The sequence below is a fragment of the Patiria miniata genome, unplaced genomic scaffold (genome assembly GCF_015706575.1).
Source record: "Patiria miniata isolate m_02_andy unplaced genomic scaffold, ASM1570657v1 HiC_scaffold_28, whole genome shotgun sequence".
NCBI lineage: Eukaryota > Metazoa > Echinodermata > Asteroidea > Valvatida > Asterinidae > Patiria > Patiria miniata.
Window position 1 is genome coordinate 4,694,965 of NW_024037067.1, and position 22,413 is coordinate 4,717,377.

At 42.6% G+C, this 22,413-nt stretch overlaps 1 protein-coding gene across 1 annotated transcript; it reads left to right on the forward strand.

The window, feature by feature from the left end:
* The first annotated feature begins 1,860 nt into the window (after window positions 1-1,860).
* Window positions 1,861-17,973, forward strand: LOC119734871 (phosphatidylinositol phosphatase PTPRQ-like). Its single transcript, XM_038208477.1, has 15 exons — window positions 1,861-2,011; window positions 4,031-4,354; window positions 4,798-4,865; window positions 6,207-6,441; window positions 7,871-8,188; window positions 8,710-9,006; window positions 10,870-11,181; window positions 12,415-12,714; window positions 13,536-13,642; window positions 14,007-14,220; window positions 14,553-14,649; window positions 15,355-15,604; window positions 16,443-16,482; window positions 16,670-16,856; window positions 17,328-17,973. The coding sequence occupies exons 1-15, from the start codon at window positions 1,957-1,959 to the stop codon at window positions 17,395-17,397; spliced, it is 2,874 nt and encodes a 957-aa protein (XP_038064405.1). The 5' UTR covers window positions 1,861-1,956; the 3' UTR covers window positions 17,398-17,973.
* The last annotated feature ends 4,440 nt before the right edge of the window (window positions 17,974-22,413 follow it).

Here is a 22,413-nt window from a genome sequence, read left to right on the forward strand (position 1 = left end):
CGCGGCCGGATTTGTGCCCAATTTCCGGACGCCACCGTTTTTGAATTGTGGACTTAAGCAATTTCTTCACAAAGGTACAACAGCAACATCGTTTACGGTAATGGTATTTGAGAGATGAATTTGACGTTGTTCAACAAAGAGGTTTGGCAACACTGCCTGAGGAACGTCAGGGGAAATGTGCGCCACTTTGGGGAACAGGACTAATTTCCGTTTCCCTTGGTGGTGTTCCCTAAAGTGGCGCACTTCGACGTTTCCCCCGATTTTCTTCATGAGGTGTTGCCAAACTTCTTTGCTGACAAACTTCAAATTCACTGAGGTAAATACTGGTACTATGCTGTTGAAACTTTCTGAACAATTTTAGTCTGAAGTACAAAAAAACAGTGGCGTCCGGAAATTGGGCACGAAATTTGCCCAACATGTTCCCTAGTAAAGAGGAACACTTGTCGAATGAATAAATCTCGGAAAATCCGAAGTTAACCGTTTATTTCTTTAAGGTTGATAAATTCTGATAAACCATTATTATCTTTACTTACGTACCCCCAACAAGTAATTTGTCAGAAAATTATTTTCTTATTTTTGGACGCATATTTGCAAAGTATTCAATGCCAGTGCACTTAAACTCGAAAAAGTCGCGCCCAATAAATGTCTCTGACTTTGTAATGGGTTGATAAACTCACGATTTATGATCAGGAATGTTTAGAACTTGATGAAAATGCTCACACTGTGAAATGTCAGATAAAACTTTGGCTCTAGCAGGGCGCTATGGGCGAAAAGTCAAGTGCGCCACGTTAGGGGCTGCGCCACGTTAGGGTACACCAACAATATGACGTTTTGAACGCCCGAGTGGCGCATACCGTATGTATACGCGTACCCGGGCGAATGCCCGAGTGCAATGCGCCCTCTGGGCGTTAAAAACGTAATATCCCACATCACAGCAGTCAAAAATTGTTCTGTTATACCTCTGTCTTTGATCCTTATATTGTGATGTAAAAAGCACGAAAACAAACAACATTAAACACAACAATCATGACCGTAACGTCAACTCACGTGCATGTGGCGTCGGCGAGCTCAAAACAGCTGATCGTCTGCTAATTCGCTGCTCCCACTCATATGTGAAAACATGGTGGAAACAAGCGTGGGTACCAACGACACGAGCGTCGAGCGCCCCTACGCGCGGTGGCGTGGAAAGTTACCACTAGTGTCGGTACGTGTCAGTGGTTCTCGGTGTTTTATTTCTGATCTCTTTTCGTGACAAAATTGAAATGTTTGCTTACAGAATTATTTATTGTATAACACATTTTGCAATGGAGGTCACGGTCGAGTCCATCACAATTCCCTGCATGAGTCAATCCTCCGGCCCAACTCCCAATTCAGCAATTATTCAAATTACCTTTTACAATTTTTTTTTTCATCCTTGTATAGGCAGTACTCGTAGACTGGACTTGTGACGGACTTGACCAAAGATCCTAGAGCGCGCATAGCGTGCTCTAGGATGGACTTGACTACATGATCCCTGACATAAAGGAATTTAAAGAACAGTCATGGAGATTGTGTGGTCGGTGTGCATATGTTACTTTATCTGTTGAGCTTTTTAATTATTAATTGTTGAGAAGTATTATTTTAGAAATGTATTGTGCCAAATCAACTGGGAGATTAAAACACAAATTAGTGGCAAAGTGTCGTACATGTTATCTTTGACACCCCCCCCCCCCCCCCGCTCCATCCCCGCCTCAATTCAAAACAAGAGTAGTAGTGAACGATGAGGGCGCCTGAAAATAAAAGTTTTATGTAAAGTACGGCCTTGTAGTCTGGCACCCTGTCTTCAATTAACGTTCTGGCATAACAATGAAGGGAGGGTTTGTGAAAACCAGTCTAATTGTTGTACTAAACAAATGAATCGGGAAGGTCGAACAGTCCGCGCTCTGATTCCCCCATGGTTCAGCTCAAAAAGCAAACATGGAAATACCTCTTGCAATAATAATCCTGCTTTGCATGAGTAGCGAAGCGTTTGGTAAGTCAAAGCACGGACTAACTCGGAGAAACTATCAAATGTTCTGCCATTCGGCTAGCGAATAAAGTAATCGCCGTTTTCTATGGCATTATGCGCGTGAATGCAGTTTGTGCGGCCGGGCCGCGCCTGCGTGCCAGCGCCTGCATAAAGGAATAAAGCCCCACCTGTGATTTGTGTGACCTCGATATTGCTGCACTGTCTGCATGGTCTGTATTGTTGATGTACCCTAACGTGGCGCGGCCCCTAACGTGGCGCGGCCCCTAACGTGGCGCGGCCCCTAACGTGGCGCGGCCCCTAACGTGGCGCGGCCCCTAACGTGGCGCGGCCCCTAACGTGGCGCGGCCCCTAACGTGGCGCGGCCCCTAACGTGGCGCGGCCCCTAACGTGGCGCGGCCCCTAACGTGGCGCGGCCCCTAACGTGGCGCGGCCCCTAACGTGGCGCGGCCCCTAACGTGGCGCGGCCCCTAACGTGGCGCGGCCCCTAACGTGGCGCGGCCCCTAACGTGGCGCGGCCCCTAACGTGGCGCGGCCCCTAACGTGGCGCGGCCCCTAACGTGGCGCGGCCCCTAACGTGGCGCGGCCCCTAACGTGGCGCGGCCCCTAACGTGGCGCGGCCCCTAACGTGGCGCGGCCCCTAACGTGGCGCGGCCCCTAACGTGGCGCGGCCCCTAACGTGGCGCGGCCCCTAACGTGGCGCGGCCCCTAACGTGGCGCGGCCCCTAACGTGGCGCGGCCCCTAACGTGGCGCGGCCCCTAACGTGGCGCACTTTGATTTTTCGCCTGTAGCGCCTACCTAGAGCAAAAGTTTTAACTGAAATTTCACAGAAAGTGAAATTGCATCAAGTTCTAAACAGTCCTGTTCATAAATCGCGAGTTTATTTACCCGTAACAAAGTTAGAAGGAAAAGTTATTTTGGCGTGATTTTCCGATTTTATTTTCAAGTGCAAAGTGAACCCTTTGAAAATGCCCTGAAAAATAAGAAAATAATTTTCTGACAAACATCTGGCTGGGTATGTAAGTAGAGATAATAATTATTTATCAGAATTTATCAAGTTTACAGGAATTCTTAAGTGTTAATTTGGAATTTTCCAAGATTTATTCAAGTGCGCCACGTTAGGGAACACTCCGCCAATTTGTGCCCAATTTCCGGACGCCACCGTTTTTGAATTTCGGATTAAATTTTATGAAACCGAAATTGTTCACAGAGGTTAAATAGCAAGCATTAATAAGGTAAAAGTACCAGTATTTTAATGCATGAATTTGAAGTTTGTCAACAAAGAGGTTTGGCAACACTACACGAGGAAAGTCGGGTAAGCTTCGAAGTGCGCCACGTTAGGGAACACGACTATACACAGAGGCCACACAATTGGGCGCTCGTGAAGTGTAGAGCCCCCGTTTATTTTGATCAATTTAGAGTCGAACATGTTGCTCAAAAATGACCTTTTTCTATCAAAATCAGTTAGACTTCTCTCAATTTTACTTTATAGTACGAGTAACTAGGACTCTACGAATCGCCTTTTTTAACATTTGGACATCTTATTTGCCAGCTGAACACTCCATTATTTAGCTAGAGGGGTGTTTCCAAAAACATGAAGTGAACTTGTTGAACAAAATGATGGTTTTTCAATCGAAAAGCTTTGTTTTTTTTGCCGAAAAGGTGTTTATGAATGGGAATAAATATGTGATTGGTCGGTACCCTCGCCTTCGGCTCGGGTAATTATCAGCACCCAGACTTCAAGTAGTCTTAAGCACACATTTATTCCCTTATAAAAAGGTTAGTTTTAACAACATTTCTTTTTGTTTACAGATTGTGTGTCAGAAATGCACGGAAAAAAAAAAACCTGTATACTCATGGGAACCTAAGTTCAGTGGCGTCACAATAGTGTATATGTACTTTTAATTAGAAACATATGTAAATATTTCCATAAAAATGAAGAGATGACCAGCAAATGGCCTTGAAAAAAATTCTGCTGTTTTTCTAATCACAGATGATGCCTCAATATATTACTTTCTTTCCAGAGCTGCCTTATTTGCGGACACCACCAACTGTCACACCCGACTACTTAGCACCCAGAAACTTAATAATCTCTTGGCGTTCCTGGGAATCTGATGGTGGAGGTGACGGCCCTATTACAGGCTACGAAGTCCTCTATCGTTATGCAAGGAACGGATCGGGAGATAGCAGCTACGACTACAGCCGGACCGTGGATTCCAACGTCACCACATCTGTGGTGATTGGGGGTTTGGACGTGGAGACGGATTACGATTTTGCCATCGTCGTCGTAGGAGAAGGTGGGGCGGGATCGCCCTCCAATAAGACGACCTACAAGACTCTGTGCGCAGGTATTCACCCTAAAGATACCCCTCGTAAACAAACTTACAAAAGCTTGTACTGACTGAGTCTTCTTTGGGTTGTTTACTTAAAAGTTGTCAGTTATAGGGCTGTCCCGAATACACCAAATATTTGATCATCAGCCGAATATTCCAGTAGCTTCTTGCTGCTTTGAATATTCAAAAACACAAAATTATGCACATAAACCCACAACTGTGGTGTTATTTTATCACGAAGTCACAGCGATTTAGTGTGAGGTGCTGCTGTTATGTTGACGGTAACTTTATTCTTTACGGCAGTTCAGTGTTTTCATCCTTTTTGCAGATTAAACCCTTGTCAGTTACACAATAGTTACTGCAAAACATTTCATCTCGATTGCCGCATGCGCATTTTAACTGACACACTCTGCTTGCAAATTTTGACCAGGTTTTTTTTTTTTTTTTTTTTTTTTAAGCTCCGTCGGCTCCACTAACGCTTAGCGTCAGCAGAATTGAGACAGATGAGCTTGAGATAACATGGGAGGTAGGTATATTGTGTTTTAAGCTCTATCAGATCACCACAAACATAGTATGACAGAATTTCAAGCAGAGAGAGATTTACTCTTAATACCCTGAATTAGGCCTGTTTTGTACAGGGGGATTTTTTGGGGGTTTTTGTTAGATCCAAAGATTTTGAAGATGACTGCACAGGTTTCAGTAAGGTGTCTGCAAATTTACACATTCAATATTTTGTAAAGTGGTAAAAATTTTGACAAAATTAATGAAATTAACACTTTATTAATCGACCTGTGACTGGATTCTTTTACTTTTGTTTACTTATTCCGATTGGTCGAGAGCCCGTCACGTGACCGGTTTTCAAAAGTTGATAAGTACCTGCCGGCCAATTTTAAACACATTTCCATTGTCACATGAAATTTGGACTTCTATGAAATCCAGTGCCTTTTACTGTTTTATTGGTTGAACGTGCACAATCCTCACGTAGGCATGCGCAATACTACCAGGGTGTACATGTAGGTATTTCATACTTCACAAAATACACAATACACCGGCACAGCTGCGTTTTGTGCCACAATGTTTAATATGCGTGATGCGTGCGCCAATCTCCATATAGGAAGGGTTTTTTACGACTCCTTGGGAAAGAGACATACCATAATATAGCCAGAAGAAAAGTTCATTGAACAAAATCGTTGGAAATTTAAAATGTTTGACTGGTTTTGATTTTTTTCCCAAAAAGGTATGTATGAATAGGAATAAATTTGGCTCGGGTGATTATCAGCATCCAGAAGCCAACCTGTCTTAAACAGAGTGTTTAGAACTGCCCAAGCATACACTCAATATTTTAATGATTAAATAACTCATCTTAAATGGATACCACCAATATAGGTTGCATTGTAGCTGTTAGGCAAAAAAAAAAAAATCGGTCTCTGGTCAGACCGAATGTTCCGGAATTGATGCGGCGCCGCGGTTTTGTTTTGGTTTTATTGGTGTTTTTTTTTGTTTTTCAAGCTGGAATTGTACAGACAAGGTGGGTACTATTTTGCTTTTTTGTGTCCTCATTTTACATTGGTGTCCTCCATTATTTGCCACGGTGCCCCTTGTCATTTGCCTTTGTGAAGTTTCCCCATTCCTTGGTGCTCCTTGGTTCAAAAATTTGAGGATGTGCGGCAATAGAGGGCGCTGTTGTAGCTTCCGTGTTAATTTCAAGGGAAAAAAGGTTGACGCGCATGATTAAAATCGACGCGCGCGCTGACCAGAGACCGAGTATTTTTTCTTTTGGCCTTATATAAGTTTTTGTAAATCCATTTTTAATCCTTTTTTTTATCTATTTCTATTTTGAAGTTGTGTTTGTTTTTTGTACATGCAGTTGCCACCGCCGTCAACTTGGGGCTGTAGCGAGTTAGGTTCCCAAGTTTTCCTGCAGTGGAAGCAATCGCTATCAACCTCCTTTACTTTGGTCTATATGGATCGTGCCCTAGGTTCCTACAACCTGTCGTTGCTGACCCCCTGCATTATGTACGACCTGAAGGCGCAATTTTCGAGCCCCTCCTTTTTGTTGAGCCCTGAGAGCGAAGTGATCAGTGCGACTACTGCCAAGACAGGTAGGGTGGAGTTTCAAGACCTCATAAACTTCAACTTTCTGCAAGTAGTTGTCTAATCTTTTGTGGACGAGGTTCAAAATCTTCAGTTAAATGTTGGTACTGTTGCTTAGAAACAAGACGAGACAAGCACAGTAATATAATAATAATAAAAGCAGGCATTTGTAGTGCTTTTGAGCAGCAACAGGGTATCAAAGCGTTTTACAATTACTATTTTCCCTATTTCAATGGCAAACACTCTTGAAAGGTTCTCAACGCCCTTGGCGCTCTTGGCCGTAATCAACCTCTCGCAGTCACCAACACTGCCCTCACAGGTACCCATTCACTCGTGGGTGGAGAGAAGCAATGAGTGACAAAGCGCCTTGCCCAAGGGCACACGCACCATAACCCCAGGCTGGACTCGAACCCACAACCTGCAGAATTACCCGCAGACTACAAATTCAATGCTCCAGACCACGAAGCCACGGCCTTCCAAGTTAAAGTCGGTCCAAGAGTGCACACAATTTTATTCAATCTTTTTTTTAAAATTTGTGGCACTTTTAAAAGGCTGCACTGCGCACCTTAAATGAAAGACCGGAAAACTTGTTGATTGAGAAATGCCTCTTGAAACTTTGTAACGTCTCAGTAGACGAAAGATCTATGCACAAAGATAAAAAACTTGTCGCAATTTCAAGTAACTCTTCATGCATGGATTCCGCAAGCTTCCTTTGTTATGAAAACACCAATTGACACATTTTTATTCCCTGGCAATTAAGCCAGACAGGGGAATGTTGCGATCCCGTATTCCTTCTGTGTGTCTGTATGTATGTACGTACGTGAATTATACACCCCAAGGACAGACAGACAAAGGGAGAACAACAGATTCTTTGTTGTCCTCGAGAGTTCATCTTTTGTTGAAATCGGTCCTCGGTCGTGCGTTTGTGTGCTTAGTCTATGGGAGAGTGTTATATTACAGGGACAAAGGAAAATACAAAGCATTGTCCTCGAGAGTATAGTAAAACACGACTGTGTGTGCCTGTGTACCATTTTGGTTAGGTTCACTGTAAGTTCAGCCATCAATCTCAACTAAACTTGATCTGTGGGTAGTGTTCAGGGTATCTGGACAACAGACTCAGGCAACAGGTCATGACCTCCAGGTTTATTTTACAAGCCTTGTGTTTATGTACATTTTTTTCCCTAGTGTTGTGCAAGTTATGGTTAAGGCCCCTATGTTGCTGCAATACACATGTGTCAAAACACTGCCTGACTAAACATGGCTGCCCACCATTTTCTTTCTCTGCAATCTGGAAACCCGTACAATGAGAAGTACATTTTTCTTTAGTACAGTTAGTTCTGTTAGCAATACTGTTTTCTTTTCTTGCTGTAATATGTAACTGCCAGCATGCCAGGGGATCGAGCAAGTTTCACTTGCAGTATTTTTCTGACATTGCAGAACCGCCACCGGTCAGTTATGTCAACACCAGATATGCAGAGGACTCAATGGAGCTTGAAGTCACCTGGCCGTACCCGGTTAACTATAACAGGATGTGTATTGAAGAATTCCACGTAACCCTCACACCGCTCCGGCTGGTTGCCTGCGAGACAGACATCGTATCACCGGTAACCCAAATACAGGTTGTGCTGGCCAATTCGACTGGGGTCGTCTTCGGTGCCGTATTGCCGTATACCGAGTACAATGCCACAGTTACGTCCAGTAACGAACTTGGAAAATCCGAAGTGACGTTCAAGACTGGTGTCACTAGTGAAACATGTGAGTTAGAAAAAAAAGGCTGGTACCATATTTCAATAGGGGGCGCTGTTCAAATTCGACGATTATTAACACTAGATTACAGAATGGTGTACCGTATTTTGAACAGGCGGACATTATACCAGTATAATTTTTTGGGGGTGTCACAGGGGGGGGGGGGTCGATTTCTTTTTTAGGAATTTGTAGGATTTTTTTTTTTGACAGAGTTTTGACCCCAAATTTGAACCCTCCCCCCCCCCTCTGGATCTGCACCTGAATGAGCACATATTTGGTCTCACAGTTTGAACAGAAATCCCTGAACTGAACAGAGTCTTCCTGAAGTGACATCACAGCAGAAGCGCCCTCAGTTGTCTGAAAAAGCATGGACACAAGAAGTGCACTCTTCAGTAACTTAAACCAAAACACAATGTCAAGTGGTTTTCATAGATTTGAAATGTGTTTAAAATCACACAAAATGTGTTCCTAAGAAAAATTCATTTCATGGACTCGTCCATCTTTTTAATCTTTTTTTTTTAATTTCCCAGTGCCGAGTGTCATGCAAGCAGTGCAGGTGGCAGAGGTATCCCCGCGCTCTGTGCGGTTAGCCTGGACCCGCATACCCTGCGAGGACGTGCACGGGGCCTTCTACCAGTACTCATTCCTCTTCACCAATAATCAAACTGGAGAGACATTCTCCAGGCAGAGCGGAGACATTGATGTGACTGAGCTGTCGGAGAGGACCGTCCTGCCGTGCATGTCGTACAACGTACAGATCAGAGCTGTATCCGGAGCCGGCAATGGCCCATGGAGTGAGAAACAACGATTCAGGACCACGCCAGAAGGTAAAGGTGTCTGAGTATCACCCGTTATCCATGGAGCCAATTCTCCTGTTTAACCCTCTCCTTACCATGGGCGACTTTTGTCGACAAGGAAGTGACCCCTGCTGGTTCCCATGGGCGACTTTTAATAGTTGACCAGGAAACCACACACAAAACACCCTCAACACAGACATATTCACTACTTTTCTGAAAGGCAGTATGTTGATGTGTTTGACCGCCCATAGATCAACCATATACGAGCTGAAAGAGTGTTTTCGGATCGTTCTAATGGTGTAGTTTATTTATAGTGTTACCATTACAACAATTTCAGAAAAGTGCTTCAGAAGTATCCACGCACAATTTGAGGTATGGAGTGCCATTTGGTCAAGTGGTGGAATGGCTTGCAGTTTGATACATGATGACCAGATCAACAAACAGGCATAACTTTCTTATATTTGCACATATGGACTTCATTTTTACATCACATAAAAGAGTAAGGTTCAAGGAACAAACTTTACACACAACACCAATGATTTTAATCACTCCTTGGCAGTGAAAATCTGGGTTGAAAAAAATGAGTTTTCGTCTTGTGGTCATTTTTTTCACGCTCTAGTCATTTTCCGCATGACTAAGCAAACAAGGTGCAGTTTGTTGCTGCAAAATCAGTTTTACTAAATGTATTATAACACAAGATTTGTGTTAGGACTTAACAAAGTATTAAAGTGGTGCACTGCTCGAATTTAGCAGTGATGTAGTCCGAGTGGTTGTGATGGATAACAACTCATCACAAGTCCATCATAAGCCAATCACAAGTCGGTCATAAGTCAATTCTTAATTATGTCATACCCATATTCATGACTAATGTTATGTGTTGTTTGTATGTGTCATTCTTTCGTATTCATGTATTTTGTATGATTGCAACTGGGGATCGCTACTCGACAAGCTTTGCTTTGTAGGGATCCCCAACCACACATTTTGTATACATTAGGCCAAAAAAAAAAAAAATATTCGGTCTCTGGTCAGACCAAAGTTCCGGAATTGATGCGGCGATGCAGGTTGTTTTTTTTTTTTTTGCCTTTTTTTTTTTTTTTTAAGCTTGGATTGTACAGACAAGGCGGGTACTATTTTGCTTTTGTTGTGTCCTCATATACATTTGGGACCTCCATAATTTGTCTTGGTGCCCTCCATCATTTGCCTTGGTGCAATTTCCCCATTCCTTGGTTCACAAATTTGAGGAGGTGCGGCAATAGAGGGCGCTGCTATAGCTATAGCTTCGATCGTCCTTTTTTTATGTGGAAATAAAGTCAAAGTTGATTGATTGATTAATTGATTGAATCACATCTTCTTCAGTCCCAAGTCAAGTCACAAGCTAATCAAATCAACTGTGACAAAGTTATTCCTTTGTTATTGGCCATCCCCTTGTTGGGGCCCCTCTCACTTTTCCAGGACTAGTTCCAGACAAGGTGCTGGTAGAATCATTCACTTTTCCGGAAGAAGCTCTGCAATCGTCCCGGACATATTTCGGGAAAAACTTTCATTAGCCGCTGCCTAACTCACGAATACTGATAACTACATTGGGGAAGATTGTGGCGGACATTTTTCAGAATCCTGCAACTTATACTTGGGACAATGTCCTGAGCTTGACTTGCCTGCTTTGTCTGTTCATTCTCAATTTAAAATCTTCTTAACATGTTGTATATGTTATAGAGGCCTTTTTGTACCTGACTATGGTGACTGACTAACTGACTCAATGATAATTTCACTTGTAAACTAGACTTGCTTATAAGTATCATCTTGGTCCACAAGTTTTTGAATAGGGCAACTAAGTGGACCTCGAAGTACCATCAGAGGTTCCTTCATGAAATCCATCTTTCAACTTATATTCAGTTTCGCAAAGTGTCAGAAACTCGGACGCCAGTGCAGTTGACGACAACCCGAACGCACTGCTCGTCACCTGGGACGTCCCTTATGAAGTCTACTGCCCGATCGACTACTACGAAGTCTCGTACAAGCTGCTGTACAAGTTTCAATGCGAAGACGGGAACATGGAACGCATTGGGGCCGCAAACACCACCGAGACGGCGTACACGATCACGGGACTGCTGCCCTACTCTACGTATGATGTGTATGTGAGGGCGCACAGCGAGGCCGGCTTTGGATATGATGGCAGAGCAGGGATACTCCAGACGGCTCAAAAAGGTATGGGCCATGTCAAAAATGACTTCCAATAACCCACGTGTTAGGAACTGGCTTCTGCCACTGCAAAAGGTGCGTATAATGGAAAGCCTTAGCCATATAATTTTGGACATGGGCTTCGTGCACAAGTACCCACCCAACAGTTGAAAAGGGAGAGCTTGGAGAGACCACTGGGAGAGACATTCAAACTTTATGCCGCGGTGTGTCTTGTTCATGGGCTTTGGAAAGTGGTAAAAAAGCAAGATGGTGCATGTCTAAACGGCTAAACACAATCCTTTCAGTCGACATTTCGGTGAACATAACCCCCTCTCATAGTGTCTAAATATATGGGCCTACAGGCCCTCTTTGCTTCAGTTACAGCAGCTGTGCTTACAATACAATTACAATAGTACAAATACAAATCCTATGGGAGTTGGCCTGGGTCTGATCTTTGCCTCGGAAATTCTCATAGTGTCTAAATATATGGGCCTACAGGCCCTCTTTGCTTCAGTTACAGCAGCTGTGCTTACAGTACAATTACAATAGTACAAATACAAATCCTATGTGAGTTGGCCTGGGTCTGATCTTTGCCTCGGAAATTCTGGGTCAAAAGTTCAACAAGGGTTTAAGGGGCACTCATATTGCTTTTTAGCTATGTCGCAGTAGGGAACTTGTGGAGTATGAATTTTTTTGACAAAAAAATTAGTAATTGAAAATTATTTTAAATGTACTGACATTGTCAGAGCTGTTGCACACCACATAGTAAATAATTTGAGTCGAGACTGAAAGATTATTTTTACTATCAGATTTTGTGTTTTCATTATGAGGAACAAATCAACTCTTTTTTGTGTGGAGAGATATTGATGTCGATCTTTGTATGTTTTCCTTTGCAAATTCTCCCCCCATTCATTGAGGTGGGAAAATGTTCATGTTTCATAGAACGGTAAGTGATCAATGGACAGCTGAATTTTGTAAAATCTTTTTATTAAAATAGACAAAATGTGGGAATAGGGCATGTGACATTTGTACAGTTGCCAGTCATTAACATGTACTTAAACTCTATATTTCTTTATGAAATGGAGCGACCCACCTATTTTTAAAAATATTTTTTTCTAATTCAGTAACTTTCTTTTTGACTCAATCTGTGCATTGTATATATTTTTTTTGCCTGGTGTATATGTTCCCCAGTGCCATAACACTGTATGGTTTTTCGGATTCAACGTATTAATGAGAATTCCAATACTTCCTTTCTAACAGTGCCCACAGACACCCCAATTGAAGTGACCGTGGCGTCGTACACCAACGACTGGCTTCATTTCTCCTTCCGGCGACGAGACTGCTCCGAGAGCTCCTGGTCCAGCCGTCTGATCGCCTACGTCTACCAGCTGGACAACCTGGACAACACCAGCCAGCCCCTGACAGGAAACAGCACGGCAAACTACTTGAGGTTTGAGGGCCTGATCCCGTACACGCGGTACTCGTTCCGCGTGAAGATGCGCACGGAGGCCGGTGATGGTCCCTACAGCGACCCTGTCGAGGGGAGGACAAATGAAGACGGTATGTTCTTCATTCTTGGTATTTGAGACAGAACTTAAGATCGGATAATGATGTGGTGCCTCGGTAGAACTTTGTGCAGATGTAGCAAACTTTGGCTTCAGAAATAATCCTCTGTTTAACAGAGTCGAAACTTTTCCGATTTTAATTGGAAATCCGACTTTTTGAACTTTCCAACGAAATTTCCGATTTTCTTACAATGTGTCCCACAGAATATAATTTTGTTACGATTTTTTCACAAAATGTCATTTTATTTCAATCATAATTTGGAAGAAAAGTAGATGGAAATGGCACGTTAAAATCATCGGGAACGTAGTTTTAATCTCTTCCACCAGTCGTTATTGGAGTGTTTCAACGGTAGAAACACAGGCCATAACACTGATCGGAGCCTTTTCCGGCTGGACAAAAGGTTAGACATTGACAGGTGACATGGAAAACACTGTGTCGCATGTACGTGCATATGTACAAAGATGTACAAAATGTGTGCAATGTACCAGCGTATGTACCGCACCGTCCGCTAGCACGTGGCCGGTCGGGAACGGGTAGCCTCGTGAACGATCCAGTGGATAAAATCATTATGTTGTGCGATTTTCGGAGGTTTTAGATTTAGTTGTACAAAATGCAATGCTTTAAAAATCATGATGATTATCTCGCGGATAGCGAAGAGAGCATTAGCGAAAAATTTCACTGGCATTTGTTGGAAGAGAAAGACGATAATGCCTGATTTTTCCCCACATATGAATGCAAGTGGAGTAGTGGAGTTGTGTGGTAAATTTGTCTTGTCAAACTGAAAACTTGCTGAATTATTTATTATCTGTTTCCAGAGCCCGGACCACCGGCTAGTTTGACCATTCTGAACAAAACAGAGTCAACCGTGGACATTGCGTGGGACGCGCCAACTGCGCCCAATGGGATCATCCTGAACTACACGGTAAAAATTGTGCAGATGTAGCAAACTTTGGCTTCAGAAATAATCCTCTGTTTAACAGAGTCGAAACTTTTCCGATTTTAACGTTCCCGATGATTTTAACGTGCCATTTTTACCACACGGTTGTGTGGTAGCGGGACTGCACAAAAGCAGCAGCTGTGGAACTACCCACTAGCCGTGTGCCACGGCATACCACAGCTGGCAACTGCATTCCAATGAGGATTAGCGGCCGCGGCCATGACCGCTTCCCGAGCGCATGGGGTTAACAAAATCAGACTCTGAAAGGTAACTATTACTTCTATGTTTAAATGACAGAGTCCAATATCAGTATCCATGCTTCTTTTCTTTTTGCTGTCTGTTATTCTAGGTTCAGTATAAAGCCATTGAGAAGCCCTATGACCCCTACTTTGCACCCTCATCAATTTATTTTGTGGAGGCGGCGTTGGTCGGACCGGCAGTCTTCACCTACAAACTGGAGTCTCTAGAGCCTGGAACAAAGTACAGCATTCGCGTGGCCGCGCTGACAGCGCCTGGAGCAGGGGAGTACATTTATCGCGAGGCTTTCACTGAGCTCAAAACAGGTACATCATCAGTTTTAACCCAGCTGTGAGCCTGATTATGCATTGGACAGAATTGTGGAAATGAGCGGACGTTCTAAATCTGTTTTGTACTCCAAGTTGTCTGTGGATTTTATCAAGCATCCTGAAATTGTGTAAGCTCAAGTTTTAATACTAGCAGTCAGTTCGTCTGTCAGTCTGCCAGTCATTGACTCAGTCAGTGACTTGGTCAGTCAGAAACTCGGTCAGTGACTCAGTCAGTGACTCAGTAAGAGGACAAAAGGCTTTGGGCCCAGCAAAACAAGATAGAAGTGACACTTTTCCGTTGAAGTTTGTTGTGTGATTGGTTGTCACAGATATCCAAGAGCCAGAGAAGCCGGCCTTTGACCCGTCCAGATCCTCAGGGACTAGTGTATTCATCTACATCTACAGCTCAGACCCTACCTATGTCACGTAAGTGCATTGCAGAGGCTATCAGTAATCATATTTCATCATCAGATGAGCGCCGTAATCATTGTACTGTACACAAGCTTTATTTGGATGTCTTGGCTTACTGTAAAGTGGTTGGCCCTCCTCTGTCTTGAGACAATGCACATTGCATGTAGTTGGAGATACATCATCTGCTGCAGCTGAAAAGGCCAATCCTTATGCAGGAGGTAGGTCCTTTATTACTGCAGCGTCAGTACTGTTGTTTGCAGTACGTATTACCTAATTTGTTCATTACTTTGAATTTATTGGTCAACAAATTTCATATTTCACAAGTTCTTCATACAAACATGTCGCCAATCAAACGCCACGAGAGCCCCTTTAACCAGTGTTGCACGAGAGCCCCTTCAACCAGTGTTGAACTTTTGACAGCAAAATAATTGAGGGAATTTTGATCCCTTTTATAATGTGTTCTACAATGAATGCCGCTATGACGAACACCGCTGTCACTAACACTTGGCTATAACGAAAGTCCCAATAGGCTCCCAAAATAGTAAAATGCACAATCACTATAACAACCAACCACTATAACAAACACTTTGTTCCGTGTTCATTATTGCAGCGTTTAACTGTACAAACTGTAGTACGGTCCTGTAACCATGCATGGAAAATGTACAGGCGAGGGTTCAAGTCACTGAAATTTGAGTGAAATGATTGAAATTTGTCTTTTAGCTCTTATCTCATTGCGGTGAAGAAGACGTCTGCAAGACAGAAGAGAACCAGCGTGGTGATCGACGGAGAATCGTACGGCACGTACAACGAAAACCCGGACGCCTACATTGCCGCAGAGGTTCCCAAGGAGGGCGTTAATTCAGTCGGGTTTGTGGTGGGAGACGGCAAGATGTATGGGGGCTACCTCAACGCGCCCCTGGGGGAGGGGACGTATAGCGTCAGGGTCGGCGCTGCGAGTAAAGCAGAGGATGTGAGTCCAGGGGTGGTTTTATCTATTTTGGTCGCAGAGATATTGAGGAGCTTTCGAAGTCGTCGCGTCAGTGCACCAAGGTCGTAACTCCATTCTGCAGCACAGTCGTGTCTCGCGCGAATACGCTCATTGACTTTGTGTGTACATCCCGGTTATTTTGAGATACGTCTTTTTGACATTCTGAGACTCGCGTTTCATGTACTGCCCTTTTTAGGAGATGCAACCGTGTTGCACGGACACGACGATGTATAAATCAAGTACAACTATCTTCACTCTTGTAGTTCAGAATTAATTGCCTTTTATAGACAGAAAAAGACAAATATGCTGTTGTTCTCATGCTGATATTTTATTAGCTCTCTGCAGAGTTAAAGTTTGGGCACACATGACTTTGCATGCATTTACGGGTAGTACAGGAACCAAGCACCCGTAAAATATGGGTACCTGGGTACTTGTAAAAGAAACCCAGCCCCAAAATTCAAATCCTGGAAGTTGTCTGAAGGGCTTAAGAGCTTTACGGTGTAAACTGCAACATTCGCGATCGTCAACTGTGTCGCGCTAAAATGCACATAAATTTGAAATCTGTTATAGTTTTCCATGTAGCCTGGTTTTCATTTTTGAAATTCCCCACAAATGGCATTCAAAACCTTTCTGTTTTATTGTCTGAGAAGTTACTAAGTAATTTGTAAAGTTTGTTTACAGGTACCCGATCCGCTAATCTAGAACGGCATCGTGACATCAACAGTCGGGTACTCAGGTACCCCCTACACATGACAGGATTGTATGTTCCTGATTAACAAACAAAACTAATACCAAGTAATTTCCTATGTTTTGCTTGAAGGCATCAAGTGTGAGTTGGAGTGAACCACTGGTTCGAAATGGTAAGTGGCAATTGAGATAGTATCAAACCTGGTTATTCTTATTTAATGAGAACTGCGACCAAGACCTTCCTTTATTATTTTTCACCTCCGTTACATTTGACTGGACTTGTGACCGGACTTACGATGGACTCGACTTCACAGAACGACCAACTCTCCCTAATTGTTTGTAATTTTATCAACTGTGTAGCAACTGGCGTCCCGACCACATCACCCTCCCCAACCCAAAAGCCTGACCCACGGCCACCAACTAACCCAGGGCCACCAAAAGATGGCAGCGACTCCGTTGGGATTATCGCCGGGGTGATTATCGCCGTCTTGGTGGTTCTGATCATCATTGGCCTTGTGGTGTATTACATGAGACTGCGCAGAAAACGGTGAGTGAAACCTTATCGCAGATAAGTGCCAGCTACCCCCCCCCCCAAAAAAATCCTGAAAATTACAAAACCTGAAATCGTACACCTGGCTTTTGCAGGAAATGACTTTATGGTACAGTAGTAAAACGTCCACATGCAAATACTTCGAAACAATTTTGAATCTAAACATTTCGTCGTGTCCGTGCATGAAGGTTCGTATCCCAAAATAACCAGGATGTACACACAACGTCAATGGACATCGAGTTCCGACCTTGTTGCACTGACGCGACGATTTACTGTTTTTGGAATACATGCCCAAAGAAAAATAAATTTGAAAAATGCAAAGCAACTCTAATAGATTCCTTTGTAGATACCTTTGTTTTCTGGCACCAAAAAAAAAATTAAAAAATAATAATTAACACAAACTAAGTGTGATTTGCTGGGGGTTTTTTTTCATCAGTTTTGTTGATCCAATGTTTTTTTTCCCTGTAGAGAGGTTGAGGACGGCACTGCCGGTACTCCCATGGAAGAAACAAGCAAGAAAGACAGCGTCAAGGTTTAGTAGGCAAGAGACTCGGAAATTCTTGATCAGTACTTGCTCTGATTTCATCGAGCTGAAAACACTGCTGAGATAACATCAGCGGGGAACCAGTCACAAGCAATATAAATATCAAGCAGGTTTGGCTGGTAACCTCGTTTTCTTTCTAAGCAATTTTGTTTTAGTGCTTAGGTCATCCCTTGTTATTTCTATGGTTCTTATATTTTGTGTAACTAGTGTGAGTAAGTCCAAAAACAAAATCTGAAGAAAGACAAACTTGCAGTTGCAGTATAGATGGCAGCAGCGTAGCTATGGGGGGGGGGATGAAAAATCGTCGGTTGGTTTTAAAGAATAATAACAAAAGGTTTGTTTTATCTTTTCTCAAATCTGGAGCCAAAAATAGGATCAGTGGGAAATAAGAACCAATGAAATAAAAAAATTTAAAAAATGCCCACGACTGTGCTCATGGCTTCCTGAAATTAGCCACTGAATGTTGACAGATTCAGGTGGGTTCCTACATTCCTACCATAGCAAAACTGTTCAGAGAGACAGGGTAAATGACCTAAATCTTAAGCTGTTAAAATATTTTTTTACCAATTAATGTTCAGTGTTACTAATATGCAGTTAATAACAGGGAGGTGTATAGCAGAAAACAGTACTTTTTATTTGTATGTTTTTTATTTGTGTTGTTTTACTAGGTCGTTAATATTTGATTAATTTGGTGCATGGGTTGATGTATATGTCTTGATAAGTTTGGGATTTTATTGTTAAAATTTGCGAAGTGTTGGTGTTGAGCCTGGTTTTGGGATGTATGTGACGTGGTTTGTCAAGGCACTTTAGGGCAAGAAGTACGCGGTACTTTCCTCGCCTTCCACCGCTTTGACCCGGGTTCGAATCCCACCTGGGCCAATATGTGGATTGGGTTTTCAGTCCGTACCTGATTCCATGGGTTTTTTTCCCCAGAATGTACTTCTGGGCTTTTCCTCCCACCTCCAGAACTGTAATTTCTTCTCATTGTCTTCTCTCTACAGGTTTCGTCAGGCTTGCAAGGTAAAGTGCCTAGGGCACGTTTTAGGGGTTACACCTCTATGTTCCGACACCCCTATGTTCCGACACCCCTATGTTCCGACACCCCTATGTTCCGACACCCCTATGTTCCGACACCCCTATGTTCCGACACCCCTATGTTCCGACACCCCTATGTTCCGACACCCCTATGTTCCGACACCCCTATGTTCCGACACCCCGATGTTCCGACACCCCGATGTTCCGACACCCCGATGTTCCGACACCCCGATGTTCCGACACCCCTTTGTTCCGACACCCCTATGTTCCGACACCTCTATGTTCCGACACCCCTATGTTCCGACACCCCTATGTTCCGACACCCCTATGTTCCGACACCCCTATGTTCCGACACCCCTATGTTCCGACACCCCTATGTTCCGACACCCCTATGTTCCGACACCCCTATGTTCCGACACCCCGATGTTCCGACACCCCGATGTTCCGACACCCCGATGTTCCGACACCCCGATGTTCCGACACCCCTTTGTTCCGACACCCCTATGTTCCGACACCTCTATGTTCCGACACCCCTATGTTCCGACACCCCTATGTTCCGACGCCCCTATGTTCCGACGCCCCTATGTTCCGACGCCCCTATGTTCCGACGCCCCTATGTTCCGACGCCCCTATGTTCCGACGCCCCTATGTTCCGACGCCCCTATGTTCCGACGCCCCTATGTTCCGACGCCCCTATGTTCCGACGCCCCTATGTTCCGACGCCCCTATGTTCCGACGCCCCTATGTTCCGACGCCCCTATGTTCCGACACCCCTATGTTCCGACACCCCTATGTTCCGACTGCACATATTCCTATTCCTAATATTAGTAACATATAGACATTGCTCTTTCAAATGACGCCTTTTTTATTGGATATTACAAAGCGAAGTTATTAGATTCTGAAGTCGGACTGTCGGAATTATCAAAAATGAGAATAAGACTTTAAAAGTTTGAATTTAGTGGAAAAAAATATATTCTGAAATAGTTGCCATTGTTGTAAAACAACAGCGTTACTAATTTTGTAAGCATTAGTAGCATATTCAATTTCAAAAATCTCCAAATCGCTGAAAATCACTCCCATGCCATTTTGCAGCTGTTTCTCTATCGGTAGCTTTGCCCAATTGAGCCAGATTTTGACATACCACGTCACATTTTGTGTTTGAAATTTATTTTTAAATTACTTTTTATATAGAATTTCTTAACTTTCAATAGCCTTTCAGTTTGGACAATGTTTATACCACCAGAGTTTTAGCGAGTAAAAACCACTTATTAATAATTACAATGGTGCTTTGTTTATCAGTTAAAGTGTAGGAAATCACGTAACAATAATTAAGAATAAATTGATTACAGAGTGTGTGACGTATGGAGGAAAGTAACTTTGCACTTGCCTTAGAGGACAAACTGAAACTATGTGCTATTTTCATGAAATATTCAGAAATTTTCTTTTTTCCAGATTTTTTTAAATCCATTTCTCACATGTACATAATGTATAAGTTGTTTTCCTTTTACGAAGTACTTGTATTGCCAGCTAATGGACCGATCCAGTAAGCACCGCCCCATGGTATTCTGACCAATCACAGCCGTGATTTATGTCCGACATGCGTGCACAAAAGTCCGACATGCGTGCGCGCGCGTATGATGCGCGCGGCAGGAAAATGCAGCGTGGCATTGGAGAGGAGCACGTGTTAATTTGCCCACGTGCGCACTGGGCGGGGCTGACTGGATCGGTCCATTCCAGACTGCTTCCGTATTTGTCCTGTCCAGCTTGCTGTGTCAAACATTTTAATTTGCTTCTCATCTACATTTGGACTCGGCAGTAGAACATTGCAGCCGGCAACACAGGTAGATTAATTTCAAACTCTTCCAATCAGCAACTAGTTTGCATTTTGGAAAGTAAAACCGTACTTGGAATTTTAGTAGTTTACGTACGTTTGTATTTTGTCTTTCGATATTGGAAAAAAAGTGCAAAATACATTCAACCAAAAAAGAAAGTCCCCCTTCCAATACTTTTTTGTGTAACTCAAAAACTACTGGGCACCTCTCGCTCAAATAACGACTAATCAGTACAGAAATTATTTAGCAATCCAGCCATACTCTTTATTTGGCACAAAACAGTGATAATGTGTACGAAATTATTATGCAATTTATGACAAATGATCCCGAAAACAGTTGCACTTTTGTATGCGTGCAAGTTGTGCTTCACCTCACCTTGTACGTATACAAAAGTACAACTTTTCTTTCGGTACTATTTGTCATAAATTGCATAATACGTAATATCTCTGTTTTGGGCCAAATTAAAGAGAATGGCTGGATTGCTAGGGAATTTCTGTACTGATAAGTCGTAATTTGAGCAGTGTACGTGAGCAGTAGTTTTTGAGTTCGACAAAAAAGGGTTTTTTTTGGGGGGGGGGCTTTCTTTTTTGGTTGAGTGTTTATGCTCTTTATGGATGCATTATTTGTATATTTCAAACTTTTCCACACAGTAAACTATTTTGCATGCTGGAAAGTGAAACCGCACATGGAATGTTAGTTTTTGACGTATTGTGTCTTTCAATATAGGAAGATATTTGGAAAATATCTACTCTTTATCTGTGCATTATTTGTATTTTGATATCTGTAACAAAACATATCATAATACTGCCAGCTATTTTTATATTTTAAAAAATTTGAAACACGTCCGCAGTATTTTCTCCAAAAGTTTCGAAACCTTATTGGCCGAACGGGCTGAATTAAAACTGATATTACATTGTTATCAGGTTTGTGACTACTTGAACTCTTACCAGGGGCTCCAGCAAGATAGTCCCTGATGTATCTTGCAGTAAAGCATATTTTGTTTATTAATATCTATTATTTTTTACACATAATCATACTTTTAACTGCCTCATCTATGTTAATACCGGATGTATTTTTTATATATATTGGAGAAGTTAACATTGTGCACAAAATGTTTTTTTTTTTAAGTATTGAATACAGCGTTGTTATTCAACATCACTTGGTGGTCTACTTCAAACCGTGCTTCTCACATGTTTGTTTTCAATTACTTGACTGTTTCATTTACAGACATGGTGGGTTGGGGTTTCAGATACAGTCGATCCCTGATAAGAAGAGCACTGTTAATACGAGGCCCTGCTTATAACAAGCACAATTTTAGGTCCCAAGTCTTTGTTTTCCTTTGTTTTCCATTACTGTTAATACAAGGTACCTGTTATAACAAGGTAATTTATAAAGTCCTAAGGACCTTGTTATAAAGGTGTTCGACTGTATTTTGCCCGAAAGTATGAAGCGTTTAAGACACTATTGGTTTATGGTGATGTGGGGAAGCCTTTGCAATATTTTGCAGCCTTGGTGCAGCTAATTTCCTCTTTTTATCTTCCCGTGTGTGACATTAAAAATAGAGAAACACCGTTCATAGTCTTGGAAAGAATTGAATTTCCTTTTCTTTTCTTTTTTTGGTGACTTCCCATTTGTATGCATGTTATTAGTGGGAAAACGAGTTCCCGTCAATTCTGTCGTAAAATCAGGGTTGTGAAATCTCAGCTTTAAAGCTGATTTCAGTGGGTTTTTTTGTGGTTTTTTTTGGATTTCAGCTCTTTTCCCTCACTTGTGTACAAAAGTATAGGAGATTTCCAAAATTAAGATTTTTTTACACCTTTTTCAGCTGTTCTCAGCTATTTTTATCAGTCACTCACACCCCTGAAAATTGTCCTGAAAATAATTAGATGAGAGTTTTAGGTTAAGTATTGATGCCAAGCCTAAAACTAAACTTTAAAAAGCACGTACAACAAAAAACTTTGAGTGCGCGTTATACGCGTACCTACTTCGTCGCGCGTCATTGTTAAAGTTTTGTGACGTCATCATATTTACATGTTACGCACTTCTTGCGCGTTACTTGCGGTGTTTATAACAACCAGTTTTCATTCAGTCTTGCAGACTTCTTTGTGAGAGTAATTTACAGCGATTCAGTGCGACTTCTTGC